This window comes from Clinocottus analis, unplaced genomic scaffold, assembly GCF_023055335.1.
Source record: "Clinocottus analis isolate CAN_PGR_092001 unplaced genomic scaffold, fCliAna1.0.p SCAF_18, whole genome shotgun sequence".
In the NCBI taxonomy this organism is placed as follows: Eukaryota; Metazoa; Chordata; class Actinopteri; order Perciformes; family Cottidae; genus Clinocottus; species Clinocottus analis.
In genome coordinates this window covers 7,031,880-7,052,500 of record NW_027175909.1, presented here as the reverse complement: position 1 = coordinate 7,052,500, position 20,621 = coordinate 7,031,880, and the positions used below count along the sequence as shown (strand labels likewise).

Below are 20,621 nucleotides of genomic sequence, written 5' to 3'. Positions count from 1 at the left end.
GTGTGTGTGTGTGTGTGTGTGTGTGTGTGTGTAGGTGTGTGTGTGTGTGTGTGTGTACATACGTCTGAGCTCTCTGATACTCTATTCAGAGTCTATTGTGCTCACAACAAGACTGAGGACAAACTTTTGTGGCGATGACAGCTGAGTGACGGTTCAGTTGGGCTGGAAGAGAATTGTCTCGTCAAAGTGTTCACTGAATTGACTTTTAAAAACCTAACTACTGACAGCTGCAACAAAAACCCCTATTTCTAAACAAAACAAATAACAATGCACCACGGTATTGACAAGTTCAACGGAGACGTTTCAACTATCTGTAGCTTTCTCCTCTCCCAGCTCCTTTCAAGTCTCGTGCGCCCTCGATATGCAGATGTTTAGCCTCCAATCTTCAACCGCAGACTGGAGCATCGTAAACATACAACCACAATGGACCTACGTCGTCATCAGCCAGCCTTATTCTCACGCAGGCCGCACATACATACTATAACTCACACAAAACATGTGTCTGTAGTTTTAAAAAAACAAACATGCATGTCTCAACTACTTAGCAATTGTCTCTCAACATTATATAGAAGAGAAATGTAGATACAGTTTGATGGTCAATGTTTGCCAAAGATTGATTGTTTTGCTTTGAAACCTTGCCAAGAAGGTAATAGAAATACATCCTGGAGAAGGACTGCTTATTCGGTGAGTATCCTCAACAGAGGGATGGTTTTCATCTTACAATTTAAACAATTTGCAGCAACTGAAATACTTTAAAAAAAAGCTTATTTCTGACTTTGCAGGGCCAAGTATCTGTATGTTTCTTAAGTGTGTATGTGCGTGTGTCTGCGTGCATGCAGTCTTAAAAAAGGCACATTCATAGTTAATGTGTGTGTGTGTGTGTGTGCATATATGTGTGTGTGTGCGCGCGGGCGCGTGTGTACACACATGCACACAATGTTGGCATTCACTATACGCAGCACCTGCTGGTTGCACTATTTCAACTCAGGAACATCTGCTGTGTGTGTCTAAATCACCAGGCTATTATAGTTATTATGATAGGTGGGATATCGCAGTTTTGCACCGCCACAGATAATGACAGAATACCTCCATGCATAATTCACCAGGGACTGGAGGCCTGACACTGGGTGTGCCCTGTATTATTGTACTCCATGCAGGCAGGGACTGTCTAATAGTTATACTCATCTAAAATGGCTCGCTGCAGCAAGACTGGTATGACATGCTATTGAACTGGAGATTAAAAGTTCTACTGCACACGTTAAAAAATGTTCTAAAAAAACTTTGCTTTTGGTAGATTATTGAACACTATAATATAAATTGTAATATCTATTCATTGAGCTACAGAAAGCTTATTTTGAGGTATTAGTCCTCTTCATAATGAGATAAGCTTGATCCTCATAATTGAAGTATTCCCACCTTTGCCTCATCTTTGATAGAATGAGTACACAATTACAAAATAGCTGGTTTATGGTGTTTGTTGTTTTGTAAATTCTACTTGTTTTTAATAAGCAGTGTACAGTTTGCTCTTTAAATCAAGCAGAGACCCAGAAGCCCGATAAGGGAAAAAATGATTAGATGCATGTGCACAGCCGGCAGTTCAGTGGTGAGTTAATCAAGACACATACTGTACGGTACTGTAGTAAGAAAAGTAATCAATTACGAGCTGCAGGCTGATGCTCTGCATCCATGGACCAGGAATAGATGGGCTCGCCTCTCATAACCTGCCTTGTCCAACAGATTTAGAATTGTCTATTTTGTTCCTTGACTGAACCATAATCACATGTGACAAAGTAGCTGCGGTATTAGCATAACAGTTGTAATTTACTTATGAATAATAATACCATAGGCCGCTAAGTACACCAGCAAATTAAAGTCGAAAGGACAAATGATTTATAAACACGCTGCTGGCCCGTAAAAACGTACAGTAATTCAGAAAACAGTAGCTCCCTAACAACAGTGACTACGTATTTTATATGAACTGTACTTCTACAGAAACCGCATGGTGTTTATCACCGATTAAAGACGGCCAAAGATGAAAACACACAGCAATCGTACTTTGTGAAATGCGTTGCTGGCTCACAGTGAGAGACAGTTTGGCCTCACCCAGTGGGAGTCACCGATGATTGATTCTGCATGTAGGACAATCACTAGCTCTGAGATCTGAACAGTGTGGATTCAATCATCAGAACATTTGGAAAGCGTGTTGTTTATAAAGTGGAATGTGCTCTCCGATCATCAATTCCCCGTTTCAATGTAAATCTTCTGTCGTATTGAGATCCAACATTTCATGTTGTCAAAAGAAACGGGTTGGTTTCCTACTTCTGGTTGACATATCATTTTCACCAAGTGATGGAACACTCTAATAACTTTTTCAGCTTCTTTTAGCGGTCTCACACTCTTCCCCTTTCCTTTAACATCCACCCAAATCTGTTCCTTCGGCGAGGTGGAAGGAGGCACGTCCTGTTTTTACGTGGGCCCGTTTCAGCACGCGACGTGCGCACACGCAATTGCCCGAGTCATATTTCTTTTAAACAACAAGCGAAATCACCCCACCGTCTGTATCTTGTCCACCAAATAAATTGTAATCTTTCGCAGCCCACCAGAGACTGTGAAACTCCAACACATACGTCAATATGACACAGACACACACAGACTCACACTCAAGGGCAGTAGTGTGATGTCTTGGGTGGATAGGACATCACAGAGCTTTGGGCGCTGAAGCAGTCGACGGTCTAAATCACTCATCCCCTGGAGGATAATCTAACCAATGATTTAGTGGGAGTCACCGAGTCACTCTCAGCAGCTTCCACTCCAGTGGAGGGATATATTAGTGTGTGTGTGTGTGTTTCTGTGTACAGTATTCATGTGAGCACGCAAAGAGGGGAGAGGTTATTCTCCTTACACTCGCTCTCTCTTTGAGGCCCCCATGAGACCAATTATCAATACTCTGTGGCTTCACACACACACACACACACAGACACACACACAGACTCACTTGTAATCTTACACCACACAGGAACTGTCGCTGCTTGACTGTGTGATCAGGGTAATGGCTCAACATGAGCTTCATACTTTGAATATTCACAATACAGGAGAAACCACTTGAAGTGCGGCATAGGTTTTTATTAGAGAGCAAATTATGCGCAATATTTAACGTGTCAGATCAGAGGAAACCGGAGAAAATGTTAGCTGAGAAAACGGTTGATGACACTAACGCTGTGTAAACTTGTAATAGGTCAACATGACGAACACACAAATCTACATGAAGCTTCTTTATGTTTGCCTTGTGCCCAGTTTATTACATCGGAGCAGACATTAATCTTGTTGCAGAGCACAGGGGGCTTTGTGTCGTTCATGTTCGGCACTAAGCTTGATCTGCGAGTTTCCTCTTGGTCACTTAGCACAACTCTGCATGCCAATGCTGTTTCAAGTATTCAACTTCGGGATGATTTATTCTCTCAATATGGCATTTGTTTGATTTTAAAGAGGCTGTAAGTGGACACATTGTACTCCTCACAATAGCAAGCTCCCGGGACGCGTTTAATCATTTTCCCATTCAACCCATCCCCAAATAGTCAGACAAGTTGTGTCTGAAAACAAAAAGGATGGTCATGTACTGTATACTAATGCCTTGCTGGACCTATTACTCATCTGTTTCACATTCCTCTACAGTAATTAATGACATCGACAGCAGTGTATGGCCCCTTTAAAATGAACAATGTCCATAATCTATTACACAAATAACATAGTGTAGGTGAGCGAGTAGGCGTGTACGACAATGAGCCTACATGATTTATACATATGTGGGAAGGTATGGATGCAAATACTGCATGAGTCATTGATTGATGGGAATGATGTGATGTGACAGTGGGGACCCTGAGGCTGAGGCTTTAATTAACTGTTAGGAGAGGAGCTCGCTGGTCCGGCAATCACAATATATCACTGTGTCTGGTCCGCAAGAACACACACACACACACACACACACACACACACACACACACACACACAAAGGCCATCTGGCTAACAGGGTGCAGCTAACTTGTGAGTGTCCCATCTTTTTTTTTTTCCCGCTAACATTTCAAAGTTGTTGATTCTTAGCATAATGCAGGCTGTTTTCAACAGGTGCCAAATATGGGAAAAGTTAACATTTGCTAACATCTTGAAAAAACAGAGGCACAAAAAAAGATGTTAAAATTCAGCGAGTGGTTAAAATATGAAGCGTGTATTGGGCAGTGTGTAGGTTATTGGCAATTTCCAGTTTATATATTTTTCATTTTCTCAGATTTGATCTGCAAACAAAGACAAAAAACACAGACAAAACACACATACAGACATGCACACACACACACACGCACACACACACACACACACAGACACACACACACACACACACACACACACACAAAGCGTGACATTCCATTGATTCTACACTCATTCCTTAACCAAAAATGCAATCTAATTATTAAAATCATGTCCATTAAATGTGAGCGCAGAGAGGAATATTTTCCTTATGCATGACAGATTTGAAGCAGCTAACAGGCCTACAGCTTGCCCTTCACTTTATTGATACAGCAATGTTGCAATGTTTCATTAATGATGGCCATTTATATGCAGTCAACAGCCGACTTTCTAAGTGAAATGGATGAATGTGCCACAAATACTAAATGACACCTGCACACTGTCCGTGTCACCCTGTATCTTAAATACATTGTACACGTTTTGAATTCATTATTTCTTTAAGAAATGCTGATATTAAGATTATGGGATGAAAACAAGAAGACTGTCTTAATGACAATGGTACCTGAGGATACAACATAAGTTTGAATTATATTGTTATTCAATGACTCTTTCTGATGTTTTAAAAGCATAAAATATCACTTTAAGTAGATGCCAGGAAGAGTGTGTCCCATCTCCAGGTTCTGTTACTGTTTATTGATTTGTTCTATTTGATGTAATACCCTATTATTCAGACCTTTTTTTTTTCAAGACATATTACTGCAACAAGTTTTCATAAGAAAGATCAATTTTTAAGTGACCAAGATCCCTTCACTTTCATCCCTGTTCATTATGACGCTTTGACCATCCACTTTAAAAACCTTAGGGCATTCCGGCAGTATGAAACAATGGAAGAAAAATGAAAAACAAAGTTTGACCTTTTCATTGCATCTCCTATAAAACTGACCATCATTTTACACTACAGCCTCTTGCTTTGCTCTCTCTGTTTTATCTTGATTCATCTCATTGAGAAACAGCCTTTTGTTGTGTGGAAAACAGCCAGGAGGGGTACCTGAGGGCTGGGACATCAGATCAGATGCCAACATCAGCATATCAAGAAAAATAAGATCATGGAAAGCACAAAAGCAAACATAATGCAATTAAAACAAAATAAGCCATTTCAGACAAACATGTACACATTTTTAACACGATTGCTTGGGTTGGTTTTGGTGGAAGAATGACCGTAAAACTTTTGAAGTGTGACGTGTTAATGCTTCCTTCAGGTTTCAGTTTATAAAGACGTGTGTCATGAGGAAGTCTTTTAGCAATGGAGATACAAATAAAAATGAGAGTGGACTCAGAAAAGAAATATAGATAGAAATATCACACGGCTACACACATGTTATCTTTTATGATTACAAATCAATATATGTACAAAACAGTGGTTTGAAATACATGTAGGGATAGTATGTGAACAATGTACATTCAGATGGGATTTCACACTTACCCTAGTCTTTGCATAACTCACACAGAAGTTGAAACTCATCTGCATTCTGCATGTTTTAACATAGAGTCCCTCAACACGCAGGATACTGACTCATTGGGTTACAATGCAAACAAAAATCGATTTGGGAGCATCCAGATCAGGTGATAAGTCACAATGAAAAGTGTGATCACAGCATCCGATTATGGCTCTTGGGAGGACTCTGCCTCCACATCCAACCCCTGGCCCGCAGGAAATAAACTTGCAAGCTTTACTGTGTTAATCTAAATCCTCTATGAAGTCTTTGTGGGAATATGATACGTTGTGCACTGCAGCATAGTGCATGCGCTACTTTCTGTTTCAATGATGGAATCCAATCAATCACTGGTCTTTTTGTGTGTTTTTAAACTGCTGAAGGCTTTGGTATTCACGTAGGCACTGGAGGTAGCAATGCACAATAAAATATTTGGAAACTGAAGAGACAGTTTGTCTTTTTGATGATTGTGGTCCTCTTCACACTGCTGGTACCTATTAATGACAAAGTGTTGGTGTGGCTCACAAAGTTCAAGTGAGGAACTTGGGCTTGTGAAAAGAAGAGGCCGGGCACAGATGTGTGCAAGCAGATACAAAACCAAAACTACCTGTCCCTGGCACACACTCACACAAACACACACACAACCTATCACCCACATAGCCTCCACTATAAAATCTTCGTCTCAAACCGCTCCAGGCATTGATTCTTTTAGCCTCAGGGTATGATGCCTTGAGGACAAACTTTCTCGTATTCTCTCTCTTACTTGCCCTATTGTCTCTCTCTCTCTCCCACACACACACACACACACACACACACACACACACACACACACACACACACACACACACACACACACACACACACAGCTTTCTTAGGGCCTCGAGCACACACTCTTTTGAAGACATCAGTAAGAGGACAAGAACTTGAAAGCAGCCATGTTTAGAAGTCCTGTATGTTAATTTCCATGCGCACTTCATTCACTTCATTACTGCCTCTGCTTCCAGCTTGTCCTTTTGCCCCAAAGTATTATTTGAGAAATATATATGCTTGCTTACACCAACTCTTCCTCGCTTACTTCAATCTCTCACTTAACCTCTTCTCTCACCCATTGTTATTTATTCTCTTCACTCTTCTTCCCTCACATCTGCTATTACCTCAGTTCTTGCGCTCTTAGTCCTCTGTCATCGTCCTCTTTCTGCCTCTTCAAGTCTCTCCACATTATAATTGACAACATTACCTGGACTGAAGCTATCCAGTGGATGTAAATGAGATGGTTGGTTGACCCTACTTGAACTCAAAGCTGCATGTATCTTTGTCCGTGGAGTATCAAACCTCCCATGTCCTGTTCCCTTCACTCCCTTTTAGGCCCAGGTGCATCCCATCCATTTATCTTATTTGTTTCATTTTTCTATGTTGGTAAAATACTGCAAGTGAAGTCATGTATAATTACTGAAAATGTATCAAATTCCAAGAGTTCTCTTGCCCAGAAAATATCCTTAAAGGGTAGAAATAGACAGGTAGAATATACTATTGTACTACTTAAACTTCCAGATGAGGTTATACTCTGTTGATCCCAGCAGAAGCACACTGCACCACACATTCATGTGTGTCATTGCAAGTCATATTTTGTAATGCATCTCCTCAGGGATCACGGTGTTTTTGACCATAACTGTTATGAATTACGTTTCTTTTTTTTTTTTTTTTAAACCAGCTTACTTAAATCCTGTTAAATGGAAACCTTTTCTCACACTGAAAAAATGCATGCCTACAAGACGGCAGACGGGGAGGTGGGCAGGCAGGGCGTCGCTCATGCGTGATCCTGCACATAGGCGTTGCATATTAAAAAGGCACCGTAATAGCCTGTCAAGCTTTCTGAGAGCGTGGTCAACAAAACATCTCAGCACCTCTGTATGGATGAACGCGCACACGTCTTTCTTTCAGCCAGCCTCATCGAATTGACAGCAAAGCAGAGACCATAATCCCACATAAATGCATGCTAATAACTGCCTACACGGATACACACACACATACACTCAGTCTGAATAATTATAAGCCTCAAAAGGAGTGCTAAACCAAATGATGCACACACGCTAAATGTTGTACGTGATGAATTCAGGGTAACTTCACCGCAAAGTGGAGCCTCTTCAGCACTGATCAGGCACAAATACGTCAGCATTGGATACGGGGACGAGAAAAAGAAAACACATTGTTTCTTGGGCTAACAAGGCACCAATAAACAAATCAACTCAGGAGCACATGTATCACCTTGTTTTGACCTGTAATTACAGCGCTCACCTGGGTAACTTATTGTAATTTAGAAATTGCCAAATACAGCAGCGAGATGCGTCTCATATTTCTACATTTTGTTAAAACGTCATCAGAGCTGATGAATGACTGATGGATGAGTGACAAAGCGACTACACACTGCCAAAATATTATCATAGGCTACTATTATGGCTATCGCTGTAAAAAAAAAAAGAAGTGTTCAAATAGCCATCAGGTGTCCTATTACAAAAGCTCTGGGGAGACATTACCTTGCACAGCATTTGTTAATAAGCTCATTTCTCTTCTGTCTCTCTTCGCTTCTCGCCCGCTTTTCTCTGTGCCATCTCCACAACTTGCTTTTTGGAATCAATGTCTTTCTTACTCTTTTTTTCTTCTATATCTCTCTGTCTCTGTTTTGTGTTTTTCTCTCCGTTTCTTTCTGTGACACTTTCACTGCTTCCCTCTCTTTCTGTCTGCCTCTCTGGCATCATTTGGTTGGTTCTTATCTATTCTCACCACTATCTGGTGTTGGGGGAAGATAAGCATGCATTTGCATGTTTAATGAACCAAACACCCCCGATTCCCCTCAGCATGTGGATGCGCACATACACACGGTGTGCACAGATACACGCATGCACATGCATGCACACACTGCTGCTGTTGGCCCTCAAGGCCTCTGTCTCCTTGCCACTGACATGGAGTCACCAGCTGCTGACTCCTACAGGAATAAACATGGCCTATCTATCTACCTTCACATCTACAGATAGAATGACAGGGGGACATCAAAACATAGAGATATGACATATTGGGAAGAAACAACAAGACCATAACAAGTACATCATGGCCGACAAGGTATAAAGTAACAAGCTGTCACAGGTAAACATTGATACTTAGGGAAGCTTGACTGAGGGAACAATGCATTAGAATTAGACAGTCTCACTTATCTCTGTGCGAAACAAAAAACATTTGTTCGGCATATTTTGATGAATGGGACACCCTCAGATGTTTTTGTTATTATAATATCAACGACGTAGGACAGTGACCCTTCCCTTGCAATACATGAGCTGAGGTGTAAGGATGGATCATGTCAAATGTAAAAAGAACAGCAGGCACGGTTCAACACAATGAAAAAGAACCTCAAAACTATTCAAATGAATAACTAAATTGTGTAAATTTCAATCGCACCGTATTTGTTTTAACATTTTGGCATCTTGTTAGGCAAAATGCTTAGAAGAGGCCGGGCATTCACTGTTCTGGCATCTGATCAAGAGATCAGTCTCTGACTGACCGGACAAGCAAGATTTAAGCTCTTAGTATACTTTGCATACATTTGCTGTACTTAGGTGTCCCTGAGCAACAATCAATCTCTAAATCCCTACCCACGCTTCAGTGTTGTTCCTTCAACGGTTTCTGACTTTGACTTCCTGGAGGCAGAGGGCATTTTTTCAATTGGCAGAATTAAATATCAGAATGCATAACAGCAAACCAGGCTGCTAGAGGCAATCCATTAATGTGAAGGAAACACAAAGCCACAGGTAAGGTTTCTTCACGTACAGAGAAATGTGTCTCGAGAAGAAAAAAAAATCCACCGTCTGAAATTTGAAAAGTCAAGATTTAATTTAAGCGCAAAGACCGATAGATATAGGGCGAGATGAAACAACACAGGGAGCGGCAGACAGAAAGATAGACAGTGGGGACGACAGCGGTGTGAGAGATGTCGCCAGCTGCCACCATTTTTCTCCGCTCCCCTTGGAAATGCATCATCAGTCATTAGGGGGGAGCATGACTCACGGTATCATCATCATTCACACGCACACACGAACACACACACACACAAGGCGTATTTTAAGGTATAATGCAGCGGCCTATAATTTGAGTTATCTCTATGCAGCATTTTGCTGAGCTTATAAAACCGCCTGTAGCTAATGGTGTGATGGATCCCTCTATTATCACCCAACGCAGGAGACGAGAGTGGGGTATAGTGAGATAAAGGAATGTAATTGGATAGTATTTTAGCCGTGGCAAAAACAGGAGGGTGGTCAGGGACAGAAAGACAGCAGAGAAAGAACCTGTAAAAAAAACAACAACTGCATGATGAAGTCTAAAAGCTGTTTGAATGTGATGGACCCTTCCAATAAATTCAATCCAACACACCACTGAAATCAGCTGTGTGTGTGACGCGTGTCTGTCAAATAATTTCAAACTAATGTGACGCAATAATGTGGTGAAAGAATGATTAGAATACACTGAGTTCATACAGTGAAGCATGATAACATGTTAACGGACACTGTTATTCAAACCGCACTTTAATCTGATGATGCAAAACTACACAGAGCAAAACTTTGACAACAAACGTTGAATATGAAATGCAAAGAAATTAATGAAGCCATGGCAGCAGTCGGGCTCTATAGATGACAATGCCAGTCTGTCACTTGGGCCATCACTTTGATCCAGAAATATAACAGCAACTATTGCATAGTGTTGAAATGTTGTCCAGACATTCACGGACCCCAGATGATAAAACCTTGGAGGTGATCTGCTAATTTTTCCACTTGCGCCCAGTTTAGTTGACGTTTTAGAATTTAAGTAAAATATTTTGAAAACTACTGATGGATTTCTATGAGATTTGATCCAGCAGTTAACGCTTGCAACAAGATCATTTACAATAACTTGTCAAGGTCACATAGGTTGCTCTGTTTGGATCTGGCTAGATCCCAACGGTAACTTATGCTGCGCACCTGAGCTGCTCTGGACGAGGTTATGTTGAGAGTTCAGGCTGTAAACAGTGAACCTAGAAGTATTACAGACTATCTTCAGAGGGAGAGAGCATTTACAGACCAAACGGCTCCTTCAACTTTTGCTGACAATATTCTCTATGAGCAATACCGTACAGAAGATTCTCAGCTGATGGAGTGTGTTATAAATGCAAACTTGTTGAGCCTCAATGCAAGTAGAATAGTGCAATCTGCATTCATTAAGTAGCTTTTTTCCCCATGGAAACCCTCATGCAGTATGTTGGTGATGCAGAGAATACTGTGTGCTACAAATCTATTAACATTTTAGATTTGACACGGCACAGCTATGACACTGTACGACTGGTCTGTTTTACACTGCTGGTATTGCAGCTAATAGAAGGGTGATTAGAAAACATATGAGCTAATATGTCAATAGAAATCATTTCACTTTGACTTAGCCAAAATCGTTAGTGATTTGTAGTTGTCACGTTAATAATAAACAATGAAATAAACATATTGCCTTGTGAATATACACAATTAGAATGTTTTTCTCGAGCTTTAGTTGCATCAACAGTGTTGCTTTTTTCTGTATTATTTTGTTTATCTTCTTCATAATTATCCATTGTGACGACCTGTTCGTCTTATATGAAGAACACGGCACTCGATCAATCCATTTTGTGAGGTAGAAGACTCTAATGTTGTGCCAAATGCCCTCTTTGAGCCTTTGTGCCAAATGCCCTCAATTCTACTTTGACAACAAATGGAGAATGCTCTCATGCCAACATCTTGACCCATTGCCTCCAGATAGAAGTACAGAAAGCTGACAACTCCCACCGTGATACCCTTCATCCCTTATTTGAGTTTTATGTTTTATAGAGCCAGCTAATGCAAAGAAAGACCTGCTGAACATCTGCATATTAATATTGTTACTGCCAGTAAGTTATTCTGACGTTAGCATTTAGCTGTGCCTCAGTACAGCCTCACAGAGTCGCCTCCATGGGTGAAGATGTGTTGATTGTGAATGTTAAACAGGTTGTAAAGGCAAAATAAGAGGCTTAGGAAAGAAAGCAAAGTAAAAGAGATGAAACTGAATAGCAGAATGAAAAGGAGAGAAGAACATAAGAGAGAACTAAAAAGGACTTAAGGAAAGTTAGAAAAAAGATTCAAAGACAGACAAGCAGAGGACTTTTTTTTAGGTGCTGCCTGATCAACTCTTGAGTTCAGGATGAGGAAATGTGTGCGTGTGTGGGTATGTTCGCGCACGCGACACAAAGACTGGCACTAGTCCCTGCTGGTGTGGATCTAAATGTCATAGCTTAATTAGAAAAAAATAGTCCTATGCGGACTCTGGGACTGGGCACCAATACACAGCAGAGCTTTCGTTATTATTCTCCCTCTCCCTCTCCCTCCCCCTCTCCCTCTCCCTCTCCCTCTCTCTCTCTCTCTCTCTCTCTCTCCATCACTGTGCACACACATGTGCACACACATGTGCACACACTTGGACACTCAGGCCTTACCTTTCTCTGACCTACCCGAGGGGTCTTTGGGCAGATGTGAAAGTCTGAACAACACAGACAGAAAGCTGTTACTGCCTCAGGACATGAACTTTACACCTCCCTCTCACTCCCTGCCTCCCTCTCACTCTCTCTCTCGCTTTCACTTACACTCACACACCCTTTTGCCTCAGAATTTGTATCTTTGTATCTCTGTTCAATTTGTTAACTTGGCATTAACGTTACGTACACGCTAGATCGGCAGCATAATGCAACATGACATGCAAACAGCTAAAGAAAAACACGCATACACACACACACCACTATGTCCCTGTAACCAGCATTATCTTTGGGTGTGGGAGCTTTCATGTCCACTGGATGTCAGAGGTAGAAAATGTGCTTGTCAGAAGAATGATATCTCGTGCTCAGTGCGAGTGCAGAATGATGCATATTAGTTAACTTTTATGAAGGGATTTTCTTCTCTTTCTTTTCCTCTGCATTGCAATTCTTCATTGCATAAACCATCAACAGCAGCATAAATATCAGTGACGCCGCGAGCAAGGAGCTGTCTGTTTACAAAATAGACGTAATCCACATGCTTCAACCCGTGAGCATCATAAATACATGACAGCGGGATACATAAATGATATGGCCAAAGGGAAGGTCTGGTTAACAGAGGTAGCACTGAGTGATTATCTCTCGCACTCTCGCACACGCCCACGCCCCCACACACTACCAATAGTTGACCCAATAGATTATGTACTGCAAATAAGTTAATGCGCAGACACTTCAGTTTGTTAGCACAGTAATAATACAATGCAGTAAAAACTAGAGATAGTGGATAGACATGTAGAGACATGAAAGAATGAGAACAAGCAGAGAGAGAGAGAGAGAGAGAGAGAGAGAGAGAGAGAGAGAGAGAGAGAGAGAGAGAGAGAGAGAGAGAGAGACAGATCGAGAGAGGAAAATGAAAAATAATAAATCAATGAACCTATTCCATGGCCGCCTCAGGGTAATGAAAGCTCTTTATTAGCCATCTATCCCTTTCTCTATCTCTTTCCTCCTATCGCTGTCTTTTCTTTCTGTCCCTCTTCCCCTCACTCGTTCTGCATTGCTTTCCCCGCCCCCAGGATTGATATACTCTCATCTTTCCACTAAACGCTAACAATTTCATTAAGCACAACAAAACATTCATTTAGAGGTCACATTTGTTTCGCTCAACTTCGCTTGTCATCTGCATACCAACTGGGGGGCTGCCTGCCTCGGCTTGGATTCCTATTATCTGACATGACCTTTCTGCTTTATAATAATTGGCAAATCATAATGGACTTGCTACTCCCCACTTCTTTAATGACATGGCTTTACAACAACTGCACTCTGTCTCTTTCTCGCTGTGCATTATTTGCTCGAAAGCGTAACTGATTGCTGTAATATCTACAATCCCTCATCTTTCATGTCACATATGTATAAATACTCCGTAACAGTAGCCGTAATGCATCCAGCCGGTAGTATATTTGCTACCAGCCAGGGGAATATGACAACAACATAAATACATGCATCCATAAGCTTGTAAGTGACATCTCAAATATGGCCTTTATAATCTACGACGTGGCAACAAGTCATGATTAGCTTAGTAGGCAGCTACACATTATTTCCTCAACAGTTCATCAGGCAGTGCTTTAATGCACCAATAATGTGTCCCAGAAGGCCCGCAAGGTCACCACAAGGCAGACAACGGACCCTTTAATGATCTGGATCTATCCAGCTTTTGCACATTTATCTGCCTCACATCTCAGTGAACGCTGGTGAGGTACTCGTAACACACGCTCTACAATCTGCTGGACAACTTGTGCATGAATAGCACATAAGTCTGATACATAATTTATAGCATTGTTCATGAAAAAAAAACAGATTTTGTACGAGCAGAACAAACGTTTTACTGCAATAGGTTGCAATGGAAAAGATGAGAGCAGCCGGCGACTACGGCTTCGTAACACTGGAGCAAATCAGTTTAAAAGTCATTCCAGAGATTTGGCCTTGAACAGTTCAGGTTTCGTTTGATACCATGAGAAAAATGATTTACAACCCTAAAAATCGAACATTCTGTAGCTTTTGGAGTAACAATGTACTGTTAATGGAAGTTTTACACCATGCTTCTGTGCTATCTAAAACCCAAGTGTCTCCATATGTTGACTGCTCCCAGTTTTGACCAATATATCTCCTCTTAATCCTGCTATGATATGGTTTATGGACACATCACAAATAATTATTAAAATTAACTTCTTCTACATATGCAGTTATTTCTCTTTTTGAAATGATCTCTTTGCCCCTTATCTTTGCAGGAAAGACTCACGCAACTAGATTGCCATATACTATTCTTCTCCTTAGATCATTTGGCCCTGTATCACTGTTTATTTTAGCGATTCCGTGATGGTGAAAAATAGACGAATACTAATTAAAATACTTCATCCATAAATTCTGTGATTTACCCCTTTAAAAGAGCACTGAAGGCTTGAGCTGCGCTGCCAGTCAGGCAGAGAAGACAGCAGGAGCAAATGTTTCCCACTGGCTGCCACTTACCACTAATGTTAGAGAAATGATAAATGAGTCCCGGCATGGTCTTTGGAGTCTACGTGTGAATGTGTATGTGAGCCTGTGTGTTTCCTTCCTGTAAAGTGTTGTGTCGCATGCCAACAGTTCACAGTGTGAACAGATGTTAGCCAGTAATGCCCTGGGTTTCTGCACCACAATCAGGCATTTTTTAGGGTCCTCAGCTCTGAGGAGGAGTCCGTGGAGATGCCTGAATTGCTTTATCGAGCGGAACACAACTAAGGACACGCAGGCTCGCAGCGGATGCCAAGAACACACAGACACGCAAACACAAACACAGCCCTCGCTCCGAGCATGTGCATTACAAACCAACAAACAGACAGCGTACAAAAACCCACACACCTGGAATAAAAACACACGAAGACACGAAGACACACACAAATACACACACACACAGCCACATACAAAACTATAGGATACCAGGTAGCCTGTGCTCATAAGTTGTCTTTCACCCTGATAGGCTTCTAAAAGATAATGGACTGACTGCTGAGTGAATGTGGTGGCTGCAGCTTAAAGCCAATAGGAAGCCATTTCAAGGAGAATATAGATTGGCATGAGAGCAGAAACACAACTTCAGAATGATATGATGAGTGTAATTTTTTCATAAATTGTCATGCTATGTAGAATATATAAAAGACCCCTAGTGTTTGTCTGTCTATTTGTAGCGGTCTCCTTCTTTCCTTCTAATTCAACTCCCTTGTTTTCCTCCCTTCCTTTTTAACTTGAGCTTTATTATAACACCTATTCACTCAGAGCCAGTGACTGCACTCTATATTTAGCTACTGCCTGTCACCGAGACCTGATGAAGGGGAGGAAAATGAGTGGTGATGTTGGAGACCATGGGAAAGGTTAGCACTGTCTCTTTGAATAGCATCAGACTTTCTCTGATCATTCCTAGTTACATTGCAGACACTATTATCTATACTTAGGCTTAGGAAAAATAAATAAAAAACAGGCTATGTTGGAATCTGCATAAAGAATAGTGTCAATCAAAAAGACATTACAAAAAAAAGCACAAAAGGGAAGACAAATGCACATCACACGTTTTAGTTGACACACATTGACAAACTTGAGCGCACACAGGGATGGATGTGGACTCAGTGGCATAAACAGCTGTCAACTGACAAAACCTTAGCTAAGCCAATCCTCTATATCGGATGTGATAATCGTAAGATGATGCAATAAGACAGCAGACTCGACAGCAAACAGGCTATTGCCACACAGACACATGAACACGCGGACTCACAAGCAAAACGCCAATGCATCCAAACAGTTGCACAAGTTCAGAGAAAACCTTGGTGAAATGTTTCCCTCAATGACTTTTACTATATAGTGAGGACATGAAGACTTCAGATGATGTTGCCAGTAAGGAGTAAGGAATATAATTTAAAAAAAATGTGTATAAATAAATCAGAGACGAGCCTTACGTTGTGTTTAAGTGGAAGATACAGCTCATCCAGGAGAGTAAATGTGCTAAAAAAAATATTTAAGTCCATACAAGATATCTATGACTCCATCAAGACAGAGTTTAACATATTTGCTTTAGCCGCATCATTTAAAACCACGGACAGAGCTGTGCAAAATCATAGAAATAATACATTAGAGTAAAAAAGAGAAGTAGAAGAGGAGCTGAAACTTCGGACAAATATATGCAAATACATAAATACTGTGTATGGAAGGCTGATTAAATCTGAATTAAACTCTCGTCTTTTTAAGTCTTATCTTATTTGTTTAGGGCCAACTATTTTATGATAGTAAGGACTCACACAAGGATTATTCACAACACAAACACACCACACAATAAACAAAATCAAATACAAGCCAACAATCAAACAGAGTTTATTCACAGTATGTACAGTATAACGTATCTATTTTACCACTGAACTGTAGTTGCTGAATACTTAATAACTTTGTTTTTGATGTTCAAGCTGGGCTTATTTGTAAATAATCATCCTGGCATACTAAATAATGGAACTTCAACACATAAAAGTCAGCAAAAAGTCTCATCTGAGACTCAGCTGGATCAAGGAGAACGAAGAGGGAAAGTTCAAAAGTGTCTTTTTCTTCATCGTGCTCTGTTTTCTTGCTCACCCTCACTCAGGGTTGTGTGCTTATGGAATAAGCTGCCTGAGGGAGTCAGAGGGATGCTGCATTTGTATGAACCTGACTCTTTGACATCACAGTAAAATTCATTCAAACACAAACACACAAACACACACACACACACACACACACACACACACACACACACACACACACAGAACTTTGTAAAAGAAGTTTCTGACAAACATTACATGTAGTCAGGAGTTGTATTTACAGGGCAGTTAAGCCTGTATGAAGGAGAATGTGAAGGGACAGTGATTTAGTGGGAGGAGGGGCAGATACTTAGCCCAAGGTTTGAGCTGTTAGCATAAAATCCCAAATTAGTATGCTATATGCGTTCATCTCCTATCATCCATCCACCCTTCCCTCATCTTTGCTCCCTCTTTCATTAAGAGCTCTCTTTCCCTCATCTGAAAATGTATTTGGCAACAGAAAGGTCAGACTTATAAATGGGGAACATAATGAAGTATTTTGAAGGGCTTCAGGGCTGTGGCTAACATGCTAATTAATGCCGTAATGTGATTAAAGAAAGAGTAACACTTAAGGCTTGACTCAAGTCTCTGTGGCAAAACAACGTCTCAAAGGGGACTTTTTATAACCATGTACGTGTGTGGATGAAGGTGTGTGTCAACCTTGCCGAGGCTTGTGTTGACGTGTCTGTTATCTGGAGCCAACGGCAGCTATAATGTTGTCGGTGCTGTAAGTGCGAGTGTGCGCGCTTGTACATTTGTGAAGAGTGTTATCGCATTCTCATGTTGTTATGTCATGCGTCTGACTTTAATGTGTGTGTGTGTGTGTGTGTGTGTGTGTGTGTGTGTGTGTGTGTGTGTGTGTGTGTGTGTGTGTGTGTGTGTGTGTCTGTGTATCTCCCCACAAGTGTTATTTTGACCCATGTAACACCATCGGTGTGCATCTGTACTTGAGCGCGAGCGCATTTATCCCTGTGTGTGACTTCGCCTGCAACCTCGGTGTTGTTCCAATCCATCCAGCTGATAAATGCACCCCACAGCAGGGGAACCCTGTCTTTTTCTGTAGCATCATTCCACAGATCTGAGAAAAAAACACCCAGGGTGTGTATGCTTCAGTGTGGTGTGTATGAGGGTGTGCGTGCGTGTGTGTATGTGTGTGTGACGGGTATAGGGGGGTTCAATGCATTTAATGCCGCAGTCAGCGTTAGTGTCATGAAGGACGCAGAACCTATTCCATCAAACTCTAAGTTAAGTTTCCATTTGTGCACAAAGATTCTGGCGTGTCGGCCACACTCGCATGTACACAGTATTGTGTACGATAAAGTAAAACACATTATAACCCCAAACGTCCCACGTTCATACACACAATGTGTTTTTTTCCCTGACATGCCCTTTCCACTATCACTACAATCACTAAACACAAAAGGTGGAGGCGGCGTTACCTGATGCTGCTCATGCTGCCTGCCTCTGATCCCAGTTTGCATCTCTCCAGCTGGGTGGCGACAATCTGACGCTCAGCCTCAAGTTCCCTGGTCAGGCGTTCAAACTGAAGCTCCTGAAAACATAGAGACATACAAAGTGTGGGTTAGACAGAGCTAGAAAGGGAGGACGAGAGAGGTGTGAACGTTTGGAACTGGTGCTAGAGGGCCTTCTGCTAGGAAATTGAGACACTGTCATTGCAGGCATTGCTTAATAGTGTCATTCTTTAATCTCTGCAGAAAATACTCCTATCTTTGCTTCAGAGTCAGCAAAACGTTTGTCCTATCTGTTAGTCATTGATGGAGGAAGGATGGGGTGTTAAGACAATTAAAAGCATATATATCCTTTTTCAGCGCATGATGCATAACCTTTGAAAGCCACCCGACAACACAGGAAAAGTATCTCAATGTGAATCACAAGTTGCTTTGGGAGTGCAACCTGCTGGTCGTGAGAGAAATGAAGTATTGTCAGCCGTAGATCATGGAAAACAGCTTAGGGCTGGATGACAGATATGCGACAGCTAAAAATGAAGTGTGATCATTAACATGAATGTGATTGACAGGTGAGAAAAGGCATGAGGCAGAGTGACTGGTTAAAAGTGTTCTAAATGTGTGAGCAAAAAAGTCTGTTTAATCCCATCTGCTGTGAAGTGCGGGAGGGTTGTCAATTGGAGTCGTTGCAGCGCTGCACCTGAATCTGGGTTACAAACTGTAAATCTGTCTAATGAAGATTTTTGTGGAATTCCTTCGTGAGATGTGTCTATTACTTCTGTTTGGTCCAACACGTATACAACTGTACTGTTTAACAGAAATGACAAAACAAATGTAAACTAAATAGCAGGGCTCTACATTACGAATACAAATTTTGTAAATATAGCACCAAAAGTCATTATTAGTCATTAGTCATGTATTGTGATACTCAAGTTTCTCACAAACATTTAAAGGCAGTTTTTCGGCAGTTCTTCATTCTCATGGTTTTAGAAACTGCGGTGCAGCGTTTACCCCAAGATACCCCAATGAAGACACTTGTTGAGATGTTGTTAGTCATTTTCTGTCTGTCACTGTTGGAAGCTGCTTGCTGAATGAAGGCTTCATGGATGGAAATACTGCTGAATGCATTACCCAACCCTGTTTGTGTGTGCATGTCTGTGTGTTATTTGTGTGTGACTGTGCGTGTGTGTGTGTGTCAATGCATTAGCTACTTAAGTGGCTTCCTGACAGTTCCATATCATTCATCAATCTATGAGCCAGCCAGATGAGATTTCAAACCAGCATCCAATGTGCACGCACGTGGTATTCAAGTTAATCACAGCCACACGGACACAGATCAATAGTGCAGTGAACTCCACCCCACTGAAGATATTGTGCAGAGTGCATGCGCGTTTGCCAGACCCTGCGAGACGGGGAGAGAGAGAGAGAGAGAGAGAGAGAGAGAGAGAGAGAGAGAGAGAGAGAGAGAGAGACTGTGGGAGCGAGACGTAGAGAGAGTGTATGCTGGTTTGATTGGTTTTCTCAAAGCCATTTGAAGCTCTGAATGTGTTGATCCCCAGTCGCTATCTCGAGTCTCCAACCTCAATCCCCTCTCCTCCCCAACACTACAGAGCACAATGCAATTCATCTCCCTCTTTCTGCCTCACCCCTTTTTCACGCACGCTTACAGCAACCACTTACTCATATGCACACTCTTTTTTCCCTGGTTCCCTCTTTTCCTCTTGTACCCACTTTTAGGTCCACGCTTTCTCCTTCTTTACCTTTCCACACACACACACACACACACACACACACACACACACACACACACACACACACACATTTAAGTGCCAAATGTAAGCCCCCCGACACATACATATGTAGTATTTGCAGTGGTTCATTGATCTCAGAGTAGAAACGCCTTTGCTACAAACTGGAAGTTATATGACAATGTGCAAGTGCTCAACATGCAAAGAGATAAACCTCATACAGGTGGACATCAAAGTAGCGGGCTCAACCACCCCTATGATTTGCAAAGTGCGGTGACGCTGGGAATTTAAACAGGGTCTATTAAACCCCCTGGACTTGTAATTTTAAATTACAGCTTTGTTTGCCTTGTTTCAAAGCCCTGCTCTGCTCCCCACAGCAGACTGCGTTGTCACCTTGTTTGCTACTGCGGCAACTATTTAAATCCTTAAGGTGTAAAAAAAAAAAAAAAATGCAAATCCATGCACCTAAAGAAGCATTATGCTAATTGATGATATGT

At 41.4% G+C, this 20,621-nt stretch overlaps 1 protein-coding gene across 4 annotated transcripts in view; it reads right to left on the bottom strand.

Moving 5' to 3' along the window:
• The window catches only part of ctnnd2a (catenin (cadherin-associated protein), delta 2a), a 222,829-nt gene that overhangs the window by 129,610 nt on the left and 72,598 nt on the right, over positions 1 to 20,621 (bottom strand). For all 4 annotated transcript variants that reach the window (XM_068581588.1, XM_068581591.1, XM_068581590.1 and 1 more), the window contains exon 3: positions 18,350 to 18,462. In XM_068581588.1, the coding sequence (XP_068437689.1) occupies positions 18,350 to 18,462 (113 nt within the window). The remainder of the gene's footprint in view (positions 1 to 18,349; positions 18,463 to 20,621) is intronic.